Source organism: Antechinus flavipes, chromosome 5, assembly GCF_016432865.1.
Source record: "Antechinus flavipes isolate AdamAnt ecotype Samford, QLD, Australia chromosome 5, AdamAnt_v2, whole genome shotgun sequence".
NCBI classification, from domain to species: Eukaryota; Metazoa; Chordata; class Mammalia; order Dasyuromorphia; family Dasyuridae; genus Antechinus; species Antechinus flavipes.
This window is the reverse complement of record NC_067402.1, coordinates 84,983,929-85,007,026: the sequence shown is the minus strand read 5'-3', so window position 1 is coordinate 85,007,026 and position 23,098 is coordinate 84,983,929. Positions and strand designations below refer to the sequence as shown.

The 23,098-nt window shown below is 35.6% G+C and overlaps 1 protein-coding gene across 9 annotated transcripts in view; it reads left to right on the top strand.

Annotated features, from left to right (window-relative positions):
• The window catches only part of RBM33 (RNA binding motif protein 33), a 170,416-nt gene extending 147,633 nt beyond the window's left edge, over nucleotides 1-22,783 (top strand). For 6 of the 9 annotated variants that reach the window (XM_051961075.1, XM_051961073.1, XM_051961074.1 and 3 more), the window contains 2 exons: nucleotides 15,263-15,351; nucleotides 15,884-18,848. In XM_051961075.1, coding sequence (XP_051817035.1) covers nucleotides 15,263-15,351; nucleotides 15,884-15,932 — 138 coding nt within the window. In that variant the 3' untranslated portion in view covers nucleotides 15,933-18,848. Of the gene's footprint in view, nucleotides 1-946; nucleotides 2,697-15,262; nucleotides 15,352-15,883; nucleotides 18,849-22,232 lie in introns of those variants that run through there. The other 3 variants (XM_051961072.1, XM_051961069.1, XM_051961068.1) reach the window with 2 other exon arrangements.
• Nucleotides 22,784-23,098: the final 315 nt, after the last annotated feature.

Genomic DNA, 23,098 nt, shown 5'->3' with positions numbered 1-23,098 from the left:
AACCAATATTTGCATTTGTTCACATTATAGTAGGAGATATTTGGTGATAGGCATGCTGAAGTTATATTGCAGTAGAATTATTCTTTATTAAACCCATTTAATTATAAAATGCTGTTAGCTAAAAATGGATTTCCATCATAGTTTATAATTTTTAATATATAAGCATAGTCAAGTTTAAGTGTTTATTTGTTTTCCATGGTTGCTTTTTATAATTCTCAGTCACTACCGCCCCAATTAGCTCTGAACAGATTTCTCTGATACCTTTGACCCTTAAGGTCTACTAATCTTAAACTCTTCCCTTTCCCCTCCCTCAGTGCTTCTGAGTTATGAATGGAACAAGTCTAAAGGCTTCTACCAAATTATTTCCTGACTGAAGGTGACCTGAAGAGGAACTATCAGTCTTTAGGATCATCTCTTAAACTCCCCCACATTAACAAACAGTATTTAATGGCTTGTTCTGAGGAGGTATTAATTGTCCTTAGTTTGATCCCTAATAGCAAATAATTACTGTTCCTAAAAATTAAGATGGTGGAATCAGAGATGTGCCTTACTTGTTTTGTTTTCTCCCCATCTCTGCCTTGTGAAATGCTTTAACTTTCCATTCATTCTCAAGAATTTAATCTTTACCCCCACATTCAATGTAGTTCTGGCCTACTTAACCTTTCTGGTTGAGCTTCAGGAAACTTCCCCCCCCCAAAAAAAAAAAAAAGTATATTATCCATTGTTTTAAATGATCTATTCTGTTAATAAAGACAAGTCATTTGTGTAAAAATTAAGATGGAGTCACAAATGGATGTACTTTAGTTCAGAGTTCATTGCTTTGTATTATATTGACTAAGCAATATAGAGATATTTGTCTATATAATCACATTCATCAACATTGTATTAAGATTTTCAGTGGCTAAATATAGCTTCTTCTTCTTTTTTCCCTAATTGGTTGTGACAGGAGGCTGGAGCCTAAAACATTGGGAGAGTGCCCTGCGGTAGTTGAGACAAAGAACCCTAACGTTGTTGTGAGGATCAGTTATTAGCTAAAGAGCTGAAGATGGCTCAGGAAGGGGAGAGCAGAGCAGCCAAAGGCACAGGACTGACAGAGTGCAGCTGATTGGATAACTGATGTCCACATTTACTCTCAAAAATTCAGATTTTCCTTTTTTTTTTCCTGGAAGAAAAAGAACCTTTGTGTTTTATCCTCTCAGTGAGCTAAACCAGTATATAAATATATATATATATATATATATTTTTTTTTTCATGTAAATATGCCAAATATGAGGAATGTTGTTATAACATGAGGACAAATTATTTGCTTTGTCTAATTTATCTTACTTACAAAGTCCTTTGTGGATACTTTTAAAATAATTTGCTCAAAGTTTTCTTAGTACACCATAACATTGTCTTTGGGATTTCTTTATTAGTACCAAGAAAGATTTTGATAACATAACAAAACATCACTCTGAATTTATTGGCTAAATGTGGTGCCTATCTAGGAGTGAAATTGGAAATTCAGAAATCCTGATTGGACAGTGATTTGATTTGTTTGTGCCCTTGACTTAAAAATAAGTTTTCTGTCCAAAACAGTTGGAAAATTCTGAATGGCTAAGGTTTTTGTAGCACTCTTTGTTGTAAAGGGTTGTTACAAATAAAAGCATGATAAAATGACCTGCTTCTCTTATATGATTACAACAAAGCACAGAGGGTAAGAAAGCATAAAACTACTTGTTAGCATTTTTTAATGTATTTTTTTTTAGTGAGGGATACTCTTTAAGTTTTAAATAGTCAAGATGATATTTCATTTGTGACTATTAAGATACCAAAAAAGTTCAGTTTCTAAGAACAAAATTTATGACTATGTTAAACAAATGTTAAATGAGCTAGTTCCACACTGTCCTATGTCAATATTTTTAAAGCAAAGGTACGGTCTAGGGTTCTGATTTTTTCCCCAAAAAAACTTAAAAAAAAAGTATTAAAATGGGCAGGCTTTTTTTTTTTTAACTAGTGAAATAATATGTATTTGTTTAGATGCCTATTTGTAATTATTAGCTTCTTCTCCTTTCCCTTTTACTCTAGTTTAAATTTTTTTTTAAGAATATCTGTAAAGTCTGCACCTGTGATTACAAGCAAAGACTTTGTGGCTGTTTAACAGTGACATGTTTTATTTATATTGTTTTTTCCTACTAGAAATAATTTCTCACAGAGGGCCAAATAGTGACTAATTTGCAAAGTCAGCCTACTTTTGTAATTTTGCCATGGTAAATGCCATGTAATTGATAGAAATCCTTTATTTCCTCTTGATCATTGTCTCTCAAATGGGGATCATTCCTTCAAAAAGAAGTTGCTAGGAGATTGTGAACACCAGCTCCTTGCGGCCTGCTGTGCCTGACTTCCTGCCTATTAGGGCCCATCTACTCTCAGTCTTAGAGCCTACTACTCTCTTGGTACTAACTACTTCTGCCAAAATGCTATCTTTCCCCAAATGGTGCATCTTCCTCAGGCAACTGCAACTGCTTATGGCGGTTTCTTCTCTGTCCAGGGTGGTGAGTAGCATAGAGTATGGTGTTCCTAGGCTTTTAATTTATTTTCATTTTGATGGGTTTAGTGGGGTGTGGAAAGTTTCCTTAGTAATAGATACAGGTGGGGAAAGTTTGAGAAATGCTCTAAATTAGTGATTGTTACAATAAAATATGTTTTTAAGTGTTCCACAGTGCTACCTTCAAATTAGTGCCGATACATGGATAAGGTGAGAGTGCCAAGTCAGAAAATAGAATACAACTTATCCAAAATTTAAAAATCAAAAAGTCATTTAAGCAGACTCATTTCCTCTTTTACCCCCACATACACACACACACACACACACACACACACACACACACACACACACACACATACTTTCTCTTTCTCACACAAACACACACACACACATGCAATTGTACAGTAATAACTGATGTCAATTATAATGGTAAGATTCCACAGTGCCCTTTGAGCCTAAAAAAAAAAAAATGAAAGGTTGAATTATGTTTCATGTAGTTTCAAAGTTTATTTTTACTGTATGTTGATTTAAAAAAAATATTAAAATCCCTTAACGGGAGCAATACTAATTCTTTCAGCCAGAATACTCTACTTCCCAACTACTTTAGATAAGCAGGTATTGATTGTATATAATTGCAATTGTAATTTTCTGTATTAATTGAGGAGAAAAAAGTTGAAACCTTTTAGTGTAGTTTCTGATCCCAGATATGTAAAATCTTTTTCCTCTGTAAGTGACACCAAAATGATGGGGATAATAATAATAAGCACGTGGGATCTGTTTTAACTTTGTTCTTTCTACTTCCTCGAAGATTCTCATTTTCTTTCCTCTAGGTTATACCACTTTTAAATGTTGCCAGAGGTAACTAAAATGTGGTAGGGAAGAGAGATGTTCTTTATTCTCAGATATATGATATAAATCTGTCTCATTGGTCCCAGGAAACCCTAGCCAAGCAGCTTCTGTTCAGATTCTGATAAATGGACACTATGTAGAATCTGTATTTTGAAGGAGGCTTACTTCAGTTTTCTAAAAACTAGATGCCTTAGAATGCAGCTTACTTATTTTTAAAACAGAATTTTAAGCAGTATAGACAGCTTTGTTCCTGTAAGAGTAATGTTTTCTTAAGGTAGTGAGGTGATGTGTTAGCAAAAGAAATGGTGTTCAAGACATCAAAATTGCTTTAGGCTTTTTGTTAAATTTTATTGGGGCCATTCAAAAACAAGCTAAAAACATAGATTGGATTTCCACAGCAAAGGGGACTAAATTAGGAATAAGCATAGACTCTTAATAGCATGTAAATTATCCTAAAATTACACAGAATTATAGATTGTGAGGATTTTCATGGCTAATAGTGGTGAAGTTTAGCATATAAGTGAATGATTGTGCAGATTATAATTGGGATCATTGAATATAAATTCAAAAGATTACTAACTAAAGTGGCATTCAGTTTTAAGCATTTTACTGCTTATGTTAGTATAATAAACTCTCAGAAATCATCTGGAGAGGTGGTGTCTGAAAAATGAAATGTAAATCAGGACAAAATTCAAAGCCATTTTGTATCCTTTTTCCTCTAAGCTGGCCTGGTTGCCTTTTTTTTTTAAACTGAATTTATTAGTATTTTAATTCCTAACTTTAGTTTTACTATAAGATATTGTTGGCCACATCTACCCAATTATTTGAAGTGGGCCATTTAAAATATTTGTTATGGTTTAAATAGACAAACTTTAAAATTTGCCTCAAAAATCATGCAGTTGTCACATGACTTTAATTAGAAGCAAATGGTTTTAATCAGTTTTTTTTTTTTTTTCACATTGACCTTGTCACCAAAAATCATTAATACTTTACAATTGAGAGTAATTTTTATTGGAGGGGGAAAAATTCAGAAGAGAGAGAGATCCTGGAGGAAACTCAAGAACAGTTAAAAAGCATCTGAAGAAAAGCTACTGGCATCAGTTTCATTAGTTATATGAAACTTGAATATCTCTCTCTTCCCCCTCCCATTTAAAAAAAGGTTAATGATATTTTTCTCTTGACTTAGCCCTCCCCAATTAATTGGTTAAATCTTTTAAAAAATAATGAATAATTAAATTATCTTCTTTTCATCTAGCAGTCATTATTGAATGTTACAAGCCTTCATTTTCATAGTATGTGTTTGGTCAGCCCAAGAAAGTAAAATAATCCATGAAGCTTAAACTGGGAGAAATGAATTCATGATTAGAATTCTAATTGTTTTCTTCCCCCCCTCCCCCTTGGAAAGAGAAGCACAGTAGTTTAAACTCAGGTTTTATATTACCCATGTATTTAAAAAGTGATGTATAATTGTAAAGGGTATAAGACTGGGTTCTGAACCCAGTTCTTCCATTGTCTGGCGCCTTGACCTTGAACAAGTCACTTCTCTCTGGGATTCAATTTCCTCACATAATTGGCTGCCATTAGATACCTTTAGTGTCTATTATTTGCAAGACCATGAGGAGACAAAAAGTAAAAAATTCTCTAATGCCTGCTATCACAGAGCTTAATTTATTAGAGAATGGACCAAGGAGGCAGACCAGCATCTCCAAGGACCCTTTGTGAGTCTGTGAGTCTGCAGCATTCGATGGAAATCATAAGATAATACTTTTTTTCTCGTTGGCCTCTTAATTGGGAATTTTGCATATTGTTGCCTAAGATAAATTATCAAACACTACTGCTTCTTTTGAACTTAGTTTTTAACCAAAATTAATAAGCATTAGCAACAATAATGTGCCTAAGCCCCTGAAGTAACAGAGGCATTGGAAAAATTCTGCCAGAAGAAAAAAAAGAAAATTAAAACACAAGTGAAAAAGAGAGATGAACTATGAGAGAAAAAGACTTGAAAATGAGAGTAGCAGGTGGAGAGGAGCAGGTTTTACTAGGCAAAATTGATTTGAATTTGATCATTATTCATTAAAACTGTCTGAGAAATGACAATTTCACATTCTCCACTGCCCTCATGTGGTTGCTGGAGAGAATAGCATCCTTAGGTTAAAATAAGTTAAAGTCATTTGTAAGAAGGAGTAATCTTGAAGTTTGACAGTTGCCTCAAAAGAGAATTTGACTACTGTCTCTGTTTATGTTGGAAATGGAAGAATCCTGAGGGCCATAGCACAGTTTTTCTCTGAGATATTCAGAGAGAGCACACACTTTTATTTAAGGCACCACAATTGATTTTACTTTACCTGTTAATTTACTGGTAAACTATCCTGATGACTTCTGATATATACTTCTCCTCCTCCCCAAACCTTTTCTTTACTTAGGAAGAAAAGGAAAGCTTGGTGGAGTTCTACTGACTTTAATTTTAAAGTAAATGAATGAAGGAACTTTAAATAAAAAAGCCCTTTTTTCCCCCCGCCTTCATTACTTGTATTGCTTCTTTTTTTATATTGGTAACATACTCTGGAAAAATTAGAAAGCATTTAACTTTTGAATGATGACCAATTTGCAAATTGTTATCCATGCTATTTAATTTAGAAATCTTAAAACTTTTTATTTCTATGTTATGATTTATAAAAGCAGAAAAAGTTAATTTTATACATGGCCATTATTGGGGGAAATGTCTTAGTACTTTTAGATCTCTTCTAGTCATAGTAATTGATAGGATTTCTATGGTTATTAAAGCCTGATGTACTTATTTTTGTACTATGAACTTTAATAATAGTTACCAAAGAACCAAACATTTTTTAACCTTGTGTTTTCTTGTTTCAGCAAGCCATTTGCTGAGGCTTTAAAATTTAATGTTACATCAGTAAAATTTAAACAAGAGTATGTGGTAATAAAGTTTGTTATGAAGTTAATATTTCTATCCGTCATTTTTTTTCTTCCATTACAAAATCAAGAGCAACAAAGTTATGATTTGCGCTCCCCCCCCAAAAAAAAAAAAAAAAAGTAAAGAAAATACTGTATCCAGTACTGGGAGATTATTAAATAGCTTTGGGTGTTTTTTCTTTTGGTCGTTGGTTGGTTTTTTTTTTTTTTTTTTGGTTTTATTTTTCTTTTTGGTAACAGCTTCAATTCAATGAATCTTTTTAAAAATATAGGTTTTGCACCTCATTTTGTTCCTCCCAGTTAGGTGAATGTGGTGTCATATGTGCAAATGCAGTTATAGTTGAAATTCCTCATTCTGTTGATTAGAATCAAACAGCCTCACACATACATTTACTGACTGGTTCCTTATTTCTTTACCCCTCTCCTTGAGGCTTGTAAAGATGAACCTGGGGAGTATAGTCAGAAGGCATTTGACTGTCTCATTTCCATTGTTGTGTCCATATATCATGGCTTTATTCAACCCTTTGCCAAAAAACATATCCACCAAAAAGATGGGAAACTTGTGTTATAACTTTTTTTTTCTCCAAATTCTTTATTGATTATATAAATATGTGTGTGTGTGTGTGTGTGTTTATGTACACATACATATAATATTAATATTTTGATAGATTCTTTAGACATTATTTATCCTTCCTCATCTTCTTTATGATTCGGTTATATACATCAATCTAAGGACACTGGATATGTGAAAATCCTAATTTTTCAGATATTACAAAATAATTAGTAATTAATTGCTTTAAAAGACTATACACAAAATTTTATTAGTAGGCTGTTCACATTTGTTCAAAATAAAGTCTATTTACCAAAAAAAAAAAAAAAAAAAAAAAAAAGTTCCATGACCAACTTTTTAGGAACCCACCTTTTAACATAAGCCAAGAAAGAGTCTCTTGTCATTTGACACATAGTACCTGAGGGGGGGAGGGGGGAGTGCCTATGACTCTGTACTTCATTGAAGTCGAGCTTCCCTCTTTCCATAAATTACTTAGTCCAGAGTAGCTATTTGGGGGAAAAGGGTTTTATACATAAATGTGGCTGGCCTTCTATCTCTCAGGCATGCCATTTGAATTTTTCCTGTCTTGGGTATGGATTTGTTTGTACAAACCCTTCCACATTTTTACTTGGACTTATTGTTTCTGTTTACAAGACAGAGAATACAGATGTCTATGAAACTGAACAGAGCTTCCTGGGCTGATGAAGCCAGTCATTGAAATTTGCATTAATAGCATTTGTGAACAGCAGTGAAATTTAATATTAAAAATGTAAATTATATGACACTGGATCACTGGAATGTGAACACATGCACACATATACACATATTCTGTGATTAAAATAATTTTTTTTGGTAACATACCAAAATTTATACTTTAAATGATTATCATTCATTCTCTGCATTGAGAAGCTGTAAACTTTTTATCAGTATTGTTGATTGAGACAATTTTTGACACTTGTACTTTTAGAATTGGCTTATATTCTTCATCATCTTTTGAATACCATCTATGGTTGCATATCTGTATTCAATTCAGCAGACATTTGATTTAAGCATCTACTATCTACAAGGAGGTAATATGGTAACAATGAAAAAAATGAAAGTCCTTGCCTACAAGGGAACTTACATTCTTCTGGTAAGGGATACATTTCAGTCATGCCAAATGGTGCCCCAAGTCTTAAAACAAAAGTGGTGGGCAACCCATTAGAACCCAAAATTGATTTGTAAAAAGTTCATTGAAAGCTGCAACGTGGAGAAGCCAATCATCAATGAGCATTAAGTGCCTACTTCACTTCAAACATCCTGCTTTTAGATCATGCAGAATCTCAAAAGCACTTAAGAATTTTACTCTGGAGAAGTTTGATCTCTTGCATTGATTCCTTAAGAACAGTACTATTGTTGTCAACAATAAAACTCAACTTGTGGTTTTGATAGATTTCCTTTATCAGGAATTAGAGATTCTATGATTTTTCCATTGTAGAGTTGAGTATTTTGTTTGTAGGTCATATCAGAAAGGCCCAGTTTCCTATCAATTAATGTTTCCTTCAGAACTACTACTTTTGAACAACTTCTGAAGTGTTTTCTTTAGCTTGCACAGACCATTCATTCATCAATTAGAATCCATGTCATTATTCAGTGGCTAAAAAGTGTGGAGATTCCCAGGTTCCAAAGAGCCTTAGAACTTCAGTTTGAATCTGAGCTTCACCATTTACTATATGTGTGGCGCCACCCTCCTAAGGTGAGAAATTAAGGAGAGTGGGAGTAGATGGCCTCGTGGAACTTTTATGACTAAATCTCTGATCTTTATAACTATTACTATAAGTAGAAATGTAAACAGAATTTTGTCTGGCAGAAAAGAATTATGAAGCATTAGGGGGGGAAAAAACACTACACACAAATTAGCTTCTGGTTGTTGTATAAGAATAATTTGGTTCTCTTTTGAAGATCAGGGCAGCTCTGTTAAAAACAAGTTGAGTTTGTGAAGTAGTTTGTAAATCTCCAAAGAATCATATCATCATTGCCTATGTTGCTTGGTTAGGCTAAAGGATTTGATCACGATGTAGGTTTGAAAAGTGGCTGATCCTCAACTGGATCCTCAACATTCTGGCAAGCTGCCTGCCCACTTCTAGAACTTAGAGTAGAATTTTGAGCTATGGAAAGTATTCTTTCTCTATGGAAAATATTTCTTTCATTCCATGATGTGCTCGAGTCCAAAATCAGACATAAAGCATGTTATGATAGAATCATAATTTGGAAATGGAAGGATGCTCTGGAGTCCTAAAGGCCAAGCCCTTTCATTTCCTGGGGCTTACTGAGATAAAGTGATTTGCCCAAGATCACATAGGTCGTGGGGAGCTGGACTACAATCCAGGTCCTCTTAGTCCTCATCAGCACTTTTTCTTTGACCTCACACTACAAAACACTTTCTACCACATTGTTTTCATCCTTTTAAATGTTACTCTTTTGACAGCAATTGAGTTATTACATCCTTAAAATAAATTTGTGGTTTAGATGAATGAAGCATAAAAGAATAAAAACTGATTTGAATTCCATTATTATTCAATAATAACACAAGTATCCCAGGATCTCTGCTGAATGGAATAACTCCTTGGAAAACTTGAGGGGAAGTTGAGGGGAGGGATGGGAACAAGTATTTATTAAGTGCCTGTTATATATGAGGTGCTGTGCTAAGCATTTTACATATATCTCGTTTAAACCTCACAACCTTGTGAAGTAAGTGATACTGTTTACAAGTGAAGGAACTGAGGCAGACAGTGACTGAGTGACCTGTCAAGTCACACAGCCAGTAAGTACCTGATGCCAGATCTTTCCAGCTCACTCCAGGCCCAACACCGTGCACAGCAGCAGCACCTAGCAGCCTCCTTGACATTCAGCAAAAATGTATCTCTAATTTCCCAAGGTGGATTGGACAAGGAGAATGGAAAAAGTAAACTGTGATGGAAAAGTAAACTGTCCTTGACCTTGAAGAATGGGGGGAAGCTAGCGACAGATAAATGCAGTACCAGGTAGAGAACAATGAGTGAGGTAAAAGCAGAAGTTCAACGAAGTCTGTGAAAACTTAGGAGGAGAGAACACTTTCTGCCATGATTAGAGGGCTTTGTGAGATGAGGAGGGTCTGAATAAAATCAGCATCTACTCACCTCCTCCACTCCTACATTATTAACAAAGAAAGGCAAAAACACCCTTTGCCTCAGGGAACTCATTCTTATGGGAAGAGTCAGCATGCACACATCAAGGATCATACAGTGTCTGGGCAGAATAAACACTAAACTCAGAGTAGAAGGTATTTGTGGGGGAGATTTGAGTAGAATCCTGAAACCCTGAAAGCTAAGAGGCGGAAATGAGGAGAGAAGTCATTTCAGCTACAGAGATTTTGCAAAAGCAAAGAGACAAGATGGAACATCACATGGGAGGAGTAGTAACTAACAGGCTGGGATGGGTGGATTGTAGCAATGCCAGGAATGGAGGGGAATCGGTTTAAGAACTAGACTAGAAAATTAGAAGGGGCCAGATGACAACAAGCTTTAAATCTCAAATAGAAGATTTATATTTGATCCTGGAGGCAACACAACTTTTGGGAGCAGGGTGTGCAATGAGACATGGTTAGCCTTAAATATTTTTTAAAAATCACTTTTAAATGATAGATTGGAGTGGGGAGAGATTTAAGGCAGGGGAACCAGTTAAATGGCCATTATAATACAGACAAGAAGTATTGAAGGGCCAGCGATTCACTGCAAATGTTTAACAACATTCTCTGATGGGGAAAATAAGTACACAGTCTTTAAGTTTAATGTACATTATTAGTCTTTTACCATTTTCTTACATGTAGACAATCGACAAATGTATAGCATTTGATGATTTCCATCTCATACTGAAAATTTAGTAATTGGTTCTCAAAAGCTGCCCATCCATGTGAGGGCCTAAATTGGTGGTGTGACCATGTGAGTGGAGAGGAGACAGATGAGAGATATAGTGAAGGTAGAAAGAATGAGATGTGGCAATGGATTGGATCTGTGGACTGATGGGAGATGAGGTTAAAACTGAGAAAATGGTAGTGACTCTGACAGCAATAAGAGAACTTTGGAAGTAGGGAAGGTAGGGGACATGAGCTCTATTTTGGACAAAGTGAATTTGAGATGTATATGGGCCAAATCTGTGCTTTGGGACTAACTCAGGAGAGACTGGTTCTTTGGATTGGTGAATCATGTACAAAGAGATGAATTAGTAGTTAATGGGATCCTCAAGGGCCATCTCCAGTCATCCTGATCTGTATCTGCTCACTGGACCCAAAGAGCTGTGCAGGGGAAAGTGAGGCAGGTCACCTTGCCCAGTTTTCCCTCCTTTAAATCCAACTCACTTGTGTTTCATGGCATCCCCTCCCTGAGGTTGTCCTTCAATAAGAGAGTGTATAAAGAAGAGAGAAATCAAACAGCTGTGATTAGTGGGTGTGACAATGAAGAAGGACTAGCAAAAGAGATGGAGGAGAATCAGGGGAGAGCAGCGTCATGAAAACCTTGAGAGGAGAGAACATCTTGGTGGAGGTGAACTCTGGAGTCTGAGACTACAGAGAAGGCCGTGAACCTTGGCAAGAGATCACTGGTAAATGGAGAGGATAGTTCCAGTTGAAAGGTGAGATGTAGAAGAAAATGAGAGGAGAGCACGTAGGGGCACTGAAGGTAAGGGGGGGCAACATGAGGGGTGGTAAAAGACTGAAGCAAGGACGTTGTTTTGGGAGCTTTCCTAATTGTGCAAGAGCTTATAAGGACCTGAGTGAGGATGCTGATCTTTGAAGTGGGGTGATTGATAGGAAGGTTGATTTAGAAATAGTCAACCAGCTGTAACAGGTGGCAGTGCAGAATGGAAGACTCATGAGTCAAAGTTCTTGGACATAAGTCTGTTGTGGTGGGATGGGCAGCGAGGGAGAATAAAGTGTTTGCAGTCAGGAAGACCATTAGAAGCATTGTGACCTTAGGTCACTCTCAGTCTCAGTTTCTCCATTTATAAAATGGGGATAATAATACCTGCTTCATAGGGTTATTAAGTATTTTGCAAACCTTAAAAAGAGGGATTGGAACAAGGCTTGTGATTTCATTATGATGACAAATTCCTGAAAGGAAATCCCTCCTTTAACAATGCAGGTTTGTACGTTTTCTGCAATTTATATAGAGTTGGAGAATCACCTAGTTCAGAGATGTCAAACTGGGGCTAATCACACTCAAAGGCTGCATTCTAAGTGAGATCATCCAGATTAAAGTGTAATTAGGTGGCTCAGTAGATAAAGCACAATCGTGAAGTCCAGAACCCAAGTTCAAATGGCTTCAGACACTTAGTAGCTCTGTGACCCTGAGCAAGTCACTTAACCCCAATTGCTTTCTCCCTCCCTCCCTCCCTCCCTCTACCCCCTCTCCAAATATAACTGGGAAATGTTTAACAAATACTTTATGCCCTTGTGACTTGAGTCATTTCATTTCTCAGGGCCTTTGAACTGTGCTTTCAGCTCTCAGGAGGGGTTGGAAGTAGATGTCTAGGTTGGCAATTCTCTGTGCAGAATGAGTAGTCAGTCCCAGCAAGCAAGAGAAGGAACCAAAGGAAGATTAAAAAAACGGGCAAAGAATCGCATCCTTTTTTCCACCTGAATACTATGATACAATACAGATTTTTTTCTAAGAACACTTTGACCACAGGCATGTGAGAGGAGTTTTATTTTTGAAAGTTGGGAAAGAATGCTGGATTTGTAGTTAAAGGACCTTTGTGTGAATCTCACCTGCACTTCTTGCTGCCTCTTTCCACAAGTCTTCTGCTTCCTCATTTGTAAATCCAGGATGATTTTGGAGGCTCCATCCACCTTTCAGTCTATTATCCTAAGCTCACAACAGATCTTGGAGAGACATAATGAATCAAAAAGCATCCTTTTACAATAAAATGATTCTAGGAAAGGGACTGAGTTTAGGGTTCCATTGATATGGGTAACTATATCTTGAGATATAGTTCTTGTTGAGAAACAATCTCCCTAAGTCTTTCAGTATCAACCCTGCAACTGGTAGTGTTAAGAATTGCCCAGAGCTTTAAGAGATTGAGGGACTCGTTACCCCCATATGTATCAGCAGTAGGACTTGAACCTATATTTTTTGGCTCTAAGATCACCTCAGAACTGCCTTCAGAAGCCTTCTTTTAAGGACAATGGTGTTAGAATGTGAATATTTGAAATAAAACAGCTTATGAACTTGACACAGTTCCTGAATGGCAATAACACTTTCTGATGCCCACATCTTGCTACTCTTGCCCATCCTCAGGCATCTCAAAGAATTTTATTTTTCTCCCTTAATTTTTGCCCTGCACTCAGAGTTTCATGGTGATTTTTATCAGTTTGGTAAGTAAGAAAGAGGAAGGAGAACCCAGCTTTTCTGAAGTCAAAATCCTTTCTCTTTATGCTTTTCCATGAGCTCCATATGCTTTTTTTTAGCCTTACATATTTGGCCCATATGTAGATAAGAATTTGGGTCTCTTAAGCAGAACATTTTTCCAAAAGGGGGAAAGTTAAGAAGATTAGTCTTCACATCTTCCAGCTTATTTCCCTGATGTGAACTCTTAAGCTTATTGGAAGCCTTTAAATCACACCTGATTCTGCTTAATTATTCTAGTTACTTGTTGAAAGCATTACATAATTGATAGGATTAAATTGAAATCAGGATCTGATTTCAGGATTTCAGGACCTGATTTCAAAATCTCAGACAGGGACTACCTATGACCATGACTTCTTCTAACCTCAGTTTCTTTTGTAAAATGGGAATGAATAATAATATGCAAGTACCTGGCTCATGGAGTTGTAAAGAAATGAAATAATGTCTATAAAGTTTTCTACAAACTTTAAAAGACAATATAAATATCAGTTATCATTCTATTAACTATTCAAATATTATCAAAGTATTACTTGAAAAACATAACAATTCAGACATTCCCTGAAATACTTCATAAAAATCAAGTTGTATGCTGAAAACCACATCAATATTTTGATTTATCAATGTGTTTCCCATGTGCTCCAGAGTAAGAAATCAGTTTTTACAAAAATATGTTTATGTGTTTGTGAGTTAGGAATCTTGACAAATAATTTAATATTTTTTTTTAAAGCAAGAATATGTTTTTCTTTAGTGGAGACAGTCATATTTTCAGTATAAATGATTGTCCAGCAAATTTTTTAATCCAAGGATATTTCAGAGTAACAGAGTACTGGAACTACAGCTTGGACTTTTCAAGTTTAAGGGGTTTTAAAATCTACCTCACTTTTATTAAGTTGACTCTGTTGAAAAGGTGACTGTTAAGAATTTCTGGTGGTAAGTAGGTCTTAACCATACTCACCTCTTTTTGTTATGAGGGAGATAACTTGTTGAAGTTTTTGTTGTTTTTCCACTTTACTGTTACTGCAAATAATATAGAATTATATCTCAGGGTTTTAAACAATAATAGAACAAGAATTGAAATAGAATTTGTTTGTTTCCCAGTATATCTCTCTCCACTTCTCCCACATAAATCTATTTGGAAATCTACAACACTGTTATAATGACAAACTATTATTATAAGATGGTTTATCATTAAGAATATTATATCTTGGATAGAAGGAACTCCTGAATGAGGAAATATCTCATTCTCAATACAGGTTGACACCTTCTCTAGAAGAAAATTGGTTAATTGGTTAATAATTGGAATTTGACCAGAGTCACAGAGTCATTTAAGTGTAGGAGTCAGAACTTTCTAGCCTTATCCATGACTAGCTCTCAGCTAGGCGGTGCAGTGGATAGAGCACCAGTCCTGAAGTCAGGAGTACCTGAGTTCAAATCCAGCCTCAGATACTTAACACCTCTTAGGTGTGTGACCCTAGGCAAGTCATTTAACCCCAATTGCCTCCGCAAAAAAATAAATAAATAACAAAAAATATGGAGAAAACCCAAAATAAAATATCCCACCCAGTAGACCTAAGAAGGTAGGCTATGTTATCCCCACATCAGGTTTATCGTGTATCTTCTGAAGGCATACACACATACTTTCTCTGGTTAGATGTTACTAATACATTGAAGAGAGACAACATGGCACAGTGGAGAGAAAGCTACATTTTGGACTTGGAAGACAGAATTAGATCTTATCCTAGACATTTACTAACTGCATATAGGATTCTGAGTAAATGACAGCCTCTGTTTCCTCAAGTGTAAAATGAAAATAACAAATAGCACCTGTCCTATTGTTGCAGAGCTCAAATCATATATGAGAATGCATTTGCCAACCTTAAAAATTAAACCATCAGATATTGTTGTTCTTAAAAGCAGCACGCTGTCAATGAGAATGGTGTTGTCCTCACAGTCTTTCTCCCTTTCTCTCTCTTCTTCCCCATGTAGAGTTTACAGATGCTTCCCCAGCAACGGAAAGCCATCGCGAAGTTTAAGGAGCCAGCACACGCTTTAGCATTTCAACAGAAGTTCCACAGGTAGCCATCGTATTCTTAAGTGGAGCCTCTGAAGTTACTATGGCTTAAGGGTGGGAGGGAACACCTCGTACCCTTATGTGATCTGCTCTGTATCCATTGCCTTGCTTTGCACAATAGATGTGTTCTTGTAAAGCTGTGTATCAATTTTGAGTTTTTGTTTTTTCATTTGTTTTTTGGGGAGGCAGGGGCCAGTGAGTTGTTCACCGAATCATCCTTTCTTAAATGCAGGGGATCAGGGGCAGAGTGCCCATTATTTTAAAACAAAAACAAACAAAAACCAAAACCAGTCAGTGAAACTTTTGTATGAACTTTTGGAATCTGTTTTGTAAAAATGGAAATGCACTTCTTGATCTGTTTTTGTTTTTTTGGTTTTTTTTTTGTACATTTGGATTTTTGTTTTGTTTTGGTTTTGTATCTCAAGTTTTCTTAACACAGGGCCCACCATTAAAATATTGCTTTCTTTGGCCTCCGTGACTTTACTGGTGATACTCAGAGTTGACTGATTATTGACCATTTCTTTAACCTTCCACAGGCATATGATAGATTTGTCCCACATAAATGTGGCACTGATTGTTGAATGATTTCCACTAAGAATAACCGACCCTTATGCTATAGAAACTACTGTGGAATTTTCCCAAGGAGAGGCGATGGGAGCAGAGTCACATCAGGAGCCAAGAACTTGGCAGTCTACAATCTTGCTTAACTGTGGTCTGGAGCTGCCAAAAGCGCAATGGATGCCAAGAAAAGCTGAACTTAGAGGACCCAGAAGCAAATAGGAGTTTGGTGTCCACTTGCTCCCTGTCCTGTTGTAGCCACAAGGAACTATAGTTTTGGTTTTTTGTTTTGTTTCTGTTTTGTTTTTCTTTTTTTTTTCAAGTGCTTACGATGCATGTAGACTTTGTTCTTCAAAATCTGACTGTGTGATCACAGTGACTTGGATTGAGGAAAGAACATTAACACGTCCCCCATCCTCAAGATTTTTTTTTTTTACTAGTAAAGAATATTTGATAATGGTTGCTCTTATCTTCAGTATAGGCTAGAAAATTATTTCCTTTTACACACATTCATATCTTCTTAGAAAGACCTCAGAAGTTGTATGTTAAACACAGATCAAAAATTTGGGGAATAAGTCTGATATTTGTTTAGTCTAAAGGGCTTGGAGATAAAAGGTATTGGGTTGGGAGTTGTACCAGTTGAAGAGGCAGGTTCTTGTTCTTGTAAATAAGCGGAAATCCAGCCTCACATTTTCTTGGTTCCTAGCTGAAATTTTCCCTCCCCTCAATTCTCAATCCCAGAATTAAATAGGTATAACTGTGATTTTTCTCATTGGCTTATTTTAAAACTTCACTTGCAAGTCCATAAACTGGTTCCCTACTAGTATGAGCCACTTCTTTTCTAAGATGGAACACATTGGGGTAATAACACTGGTCATCACTGTTCTGATTATCATCAAGTCTTTTTGGGAAGGCCTTGGTATGCACCGCCATTTGATAGATTTAGCAGCAAAGAAAACTTTAATGTGAAGTGTAATTCCACACAAAGAGATGAATCTCTAATTGTTGTGGAAGCATAACAAACACAACCCAAACTGTGAGTCCCCCACTCGGATTGCTTTTAGTAAGTATTTTGGCCTGTTTTCTTTTGATAAGAAACTTATTCTTTCCAGAGGAGCAAGCTATATTAAAGTAGATTCTGGGCAAACCTTAGTGCCTTAGTTCCATCTTTGCTCCCATATTTTGTGAAGGATCTTTATCATTTGGGATAGATAGTGCAATGGGGATCTAAACTTAGAGCAGCATCCTTGGACTTTTGATTTAGTTTTTGTACTGAAAGTTCCCTCATCATGTTGATAAACCTATCACATGAGAGAAGTGGAAAATAACTCAATGTACTTTGATACATTCACTAGATATCTGGCAAAAGGGTCAAACTGTGGAATTCCCCACACATGAGTGGTCCTTTATGCCTCATATTCTTTCTTAGAGGAGACAGAATTCACGTAGCCTTTGTCATCTGTTTTCTCACAGCGTAGATTTTGTATTACCTTTCAAATTAAGTTATTTTAAAAAAGTTTTTTTAAGGTTATATATCCTGGAATTATGACATTTCAGACCTTGTTAAGTCTTTCAAGATGTTATGATGTTTGAGACTAGAAAGTAGTCTTAAGTATATTCTTTTTTTGATGACTTCTTGTCCAAAAATTTGCATCTCAGCATAAGGACTTACTAACCAAGATGGATAATATCTCCATCAAAAGAGAAATTAATAGATAACTCTCTGTTTCCACAACCATTATGGGTCCATTTGGTTTAATCGGACGCCTCTACTCCCAAATCCTAGCAGTGGCAAGGTTCATTACAGGACAGGAAGCTTGCTGCTTTCACCATACCTTTCCATATTAAAGACCATGCACATGGCTTTGCTCTACCTGAGAGAGATTATCACTTCCTGTCTCAGGTGTACTTTTCCTGAGAATGGATGCTCACACTGACATTAAAGAGAGCCCTACCACATTATTCTTGTACTCAGAGAGCTGCATTAAAAGGAGCGTGATGATAGCAGGCATAGCAGGCGCATTTTAGGTAGGAGCCACCTGAAAGTTTTCAATTCACTGACCTTAAGTAGTAGATTGGCTTATAACTTAGTGAGCTTTATTTTAATGGGAACTTGAAGCAGAACTTTGAAGGACCCTGGTGATCCCCCAGGGATAGTTTGATTAGTTTTAATGTCTCTTGAAAGTTGAAAAAAAAATTTTTCTCTCCAATTTAGCAAATAATCTGGACACTGTCTAGTAAGTAGCTTATAAGTGGATTATAAGTCACCATTGAAAATAACTTAATAGGAAATGCACCACAGATTTTGTAGTTGTTTTCAAGTCCATTTTTTGTATTATCTGGGTATTTTAGATGAGAGCTATCTTGTATGTGCCGGTGATATGCACATAGCCATAAACAAGATGTTCCTCCTCCCTGCCCCCCAAATAAGATAATTGATAGAATAAATATGGATTTTTATTGAGATATTTGTTAGGATTGCTACCCAGCCAAAGCAGATGAGTTCTCCTGGCATAAAGCAACTTGAGCAACAGAATCAAGGTCTAATTCCTGGTTGTAATTTCTCTCATAAAGGAAAAGTTGAAGGGATGCCGAATTAGCAAAGGATGTCAGTTTCCATTCTTGGAGCCCATCTAGCAGTTGAAATCAGCTCCCCTAAACTTACCCCTCTTGGAAGATCTGTGGCAACCATTATCTTTGTTCTTTCTTTATCATGCATTTAAAGGGAGATGCAGATTGCAAGTCGTTGCATCTAACTGTACTCTGTAAATATGGACCTTTTAAAATTAAAATGTTATTCAAGATGGATATTATTCAGCAACCTCTTAGCTATTTGTTAGTTTTTGTGTTGTCATATCAAAGTTGAATGGATACCGTTCTATAAATGTGGATGTGTTTTTTGTGTGTATCTTCGATTTTTATAAAGACGGTAGTAAGTCAATACTTTTATCCTGACCTGTGTATTATTTGTTCACAAAATCCAGAAACTTGAACTTAATTAGGAATTAATACCAATATATCTCATTCAGTCAATACATGAGATGATTATGTGGAGCCAGTCCACACACCTCCACCCCACCCCATCCTTTTCTTTTGGCTTTACCTTGTTTTTGGTCTTGTGCTGTTCCTTTAATAAGCAAACCTGTCCAGTAGCATTGGTTTGGCCATGGTGCTTTGGGAATTTCTTAGGTTTGTCTTCCTTTGAGGTTTTTTTGGTTGGGGAGGGGGGAATATTCTTTTTTTTTTTTCTGAAAAAAAACTTTAAAAAGTTTTCCCTTTGGGGCACAAACCATTTATGAAATTCATAGGTAACTGGCTTTTATTGGATTGACCTAAATATTTATGGACACAAAAATGGGGAGGTTGTTCTTGTTATGTTGGTTTTCATTATTATTATTTTTTTTTGTGAAGTTCAGATGGAAAGTCATTTCAGTCTACTTCCCACAGTTCTGAGTTGAGACACAATAGGCTTTCATCCTATGAAAAGGTCATGGTGCTAAAAAATTTTTTTAAGACATTCAGTTTTGATCAAAAGAACAGAAAGTGTTAGTATGTAAGGCTTTTCCAATGCCTATAGTGAGGGGATAGGGATCAGGAGAAAGAAATTTGCAGAAATATGAAATCCTAAATCAGAAATTTAGAATAAAATAAGTTCTAGAAAACAAATACCTAAGAACACAAAAGGAAATGATAACTCTATATGGATTGGTATTTTAAGGTAACAAACAGAAATTGAATGAGTGACTCGGTTCTGTCCCAATTAGCACCTTACTATGTAGAATGCCAAAGGGCTCCAGCTGACTAACTGGATTCTCCTTACCTTCTTCAGTTTTTCTAACTGAATCATTTAATAAAGTACTTATACTTTGGGCCCAGGTTGGATTATAAATGAGTGTTCAATCACAGGGCTATTCTGTTTCCCAAAAAGGTTGTTTCACAAAGATTGGGTTTCTGAGTTTGTTTTCCATATCACTTTTGTTTTGTTTTTTTTTTTTTTTTTGTTGTTGTTGTTTGTTTGTTTTGTTTTGTTGAATTGGAAGGTAAGCTCACCATGTTCACTGCTGCGTTGGCATAGATGGGACATTCGTCATCTTTGTGGCACTGGGAGAAACAAAGGCTTTTATTTTATCTGAGTGCTTTCTTTTCTATGCTTTTGAGTATATTACAAACTGCATTAGCTTTATTTATGACTATTTTCTGACCCCATACTTCACCCTTTACCCATCCCCATCCCTGTCCCCATGTCTACCCACTACATGTTAATAATATATGAGTCAAGAGAGCTTTGTGTATTAAAAGTAACAAGTAAGTGACTTAATTTTTTATCCCTGATATTTCCTCCACAGTAGTTGTATTATTTTCTCCTGTAGTCTAGTTTTTCTTTTCTATGCTTTTTCTTAGAAGTTTCAGTTTATTAGCCTAAACTCTTGCTTTTATTCATTGAAGCAATTTTTTTCCCCTTCCAATAAAATATTTGAGGGTGTTTTTGTTCTTAAAAACAAAAAACTTAATAAAAAAAGAACCCTCTAAGTGAGATAGTTCAAAAAATCTTCTGGGGATAGAAGGTTGACATGAGGAAGGGGAAATGGAACCAGAGATACTCTGTAGGGACAGGACACTAACCATATTGCATCTAATACAAATAAAGTGTCCAATGTGATCTCTCGATTCTTCTCTTCCCCTCACCCCCACCCCCTTTAATATGAATGAAATGTTATCTTGATCATTCTTTAATATGGATTCATCAAAGGTATTTAACCTTAATTCAGTATTAAATCCTAAGGATTTTTTGTAAGGTATTTTGTGACCTATTTAAGTTTTAATCTTAAAAATAATTACCACGTTTTAGCCACATAAACCCCATGGTATTGTGTAAAACAAAACAGAAACACTGATTCATATTGGATCCTCATGTATACCACTTTCTTAGGGTATAATATGGTTGGGAAGGATCATTTGTTTCATCCTGCTTTTTGTAGAAGATGTGTTAAGGTATCCACTCTCCATTTCTATGTTCTTGTTTTGGATGGGATATAGTTTATGCTTTTGAGCATAGGAGGAGGGACACCAGCTGCTCTCCAGGGCTTTCTGTTGAGGGCTTACATTTTCCTTTTACATCTTAACCAAATGAAATGGAAAGGGCTCATTGAGTCATTTTGGTTTGATTTGATGATACAAATTTTACCAAGTTGTGTAAAAGTAAAGTAACATTTAGAAAATGTGATGGGCTTCATTCAGCTCAGCACCCCTTAGGGGATGTTGTTTTCATCATGTAGATTTCATATTGAATATGTTCTATAAGCAAACCTATTTATATAGTCATTTAGTATGACTTTTTTTAAAAAAAATCTAATTTTTAATTTTAGGAAATATTCCTATGATCTGATTTTGCTTTCTTTACATAATTTGTTCAGTCAGATAGTTCACTTTAATAATTTCTTAAGAATACACACACATACACACACACAAACACACACACATATATATAAAATTCAATTTGGAGATAGTGGTAATTGATATTTAGGAATTTTGTTTTGACTTTTTAAATGGAATAAAATAGCAACTTTACATTAATAATTCAGCTTTGCTTTTCACAGGTGGGGATCCAGAATTTTAAAAAAATTTTCCCCCTCTGAAGATTTTTACTTCTAGAGTTATAACTCCCCTACTTCATTTGCAGGTACAACAAAGAAAATGCAAGAATTCTGATTTATTCCCACTTGTTTTTTACTTTTTTCATTCTGGACTTTTCTGTTATCATTCTTGCTACATCACTAACATTCATTGGGTTAGCTTGGCAAGATGCCTCTCTCCTCACACTTCTTTTTTTTACCCACTTGGCATCTTTGCAGAAATTGGCCAATCATTTCATTCTGCTAGCCCCACATTCCATTCTGAAATTCCCTTTTTGATTTTGGCTCTTTTCATTCTCATTGGACCTTCTTTCTGTCTTCTTACCCTGAATCTATCTCATCTGCCTGCTTCACATTCACCTCAATTTTTGCTTCTTTTCAGTTAAAAATAATTTTTCACTACCACTGTATTCCTCCCCTTTATTTGAACAAAAAATATGCTTTTAATTTTGATGTGCGGTATTTAAGTGTTTTCATCTAAACCTATTGCTTTGACAGGTTTCTGCTCTTAATTGATTTCTCTAGGTTGCCGAGTAGAGGGAGTAACATTTTAATTCTCTTATTTTGCAGTTTTGCCTTTTTTCTATAGGGTTGTGCGTTGGTCCTTTAGCAAGGACCTTCTTGTCTGAGGTATAACAATGAAGATGTAATTACTCACCCATTTTCTTTGTTTTTATTTCCTCTCCTTTTGTAGGAGCTCTGGTTCTTGTTGAGTTCAGGATAGGATTAGTGCGCCATATTGTTGCCACTGGATGTGATGGCTTATTTGACCTTACTCTATTACTTTCACTGACTGTGATCCTTCCTAACCTGTAATGTCTGTACAGTGTACAATGCTGTATTTGGGTAGATGGGAGCATTTACGTCAGAGGTATCATTCTGATATGGACTATGAAGCTTATGTTTTTTGGGGGGCGTGCATTGAAAATTCACAAATAAAGAGACAAGTTTGTCACAACCCTGACTTGCTTTTGGGTTCCTCCATTTCATATTTTCTTCCAACCAAAGCCTACAGAAATAAATTATGTCTTCCTTTGAGAAAAATAATGTTAAACTATATTCTCCACTTTGCATTAGCCATTGTACCAACTCTGTCAAGGAATACGTGTAAAAAGTAATAGTGGGAGAATCGATAATGTACAACTGTATCATTTGTGATTTCATGATGAAAAATGTTTATGTATAATGAAATATATTGTAACTTGATGGGCATCTAAATAAAATGTTCATTTTCCACTTTGAAAATTTTGGTTTTTTGTTGTTTCATTTTACATTGTCACCAAGAATGCACTCAACATGCAATAATTTGCTTATATATTTGTTCAGTTGTATATAATGGGGGTTACATGTCATTTTTTCCTAATAGGCAACTTCTGAATTCATTCTGGACTCTTGAAGTTATTCAAATGAATCTTCTTAACTGGTATGCAAACCAGTTTTTTTTTTTCTTTTTAAAATCTAAAGATTTATTTTCTTACTCTATTATCATATTTGCAGATGGTAAAAAGCTGAAGGGGATAGCTAACTAAAAGGTCTTGATAGGTTGAGAGTATGGGGGAG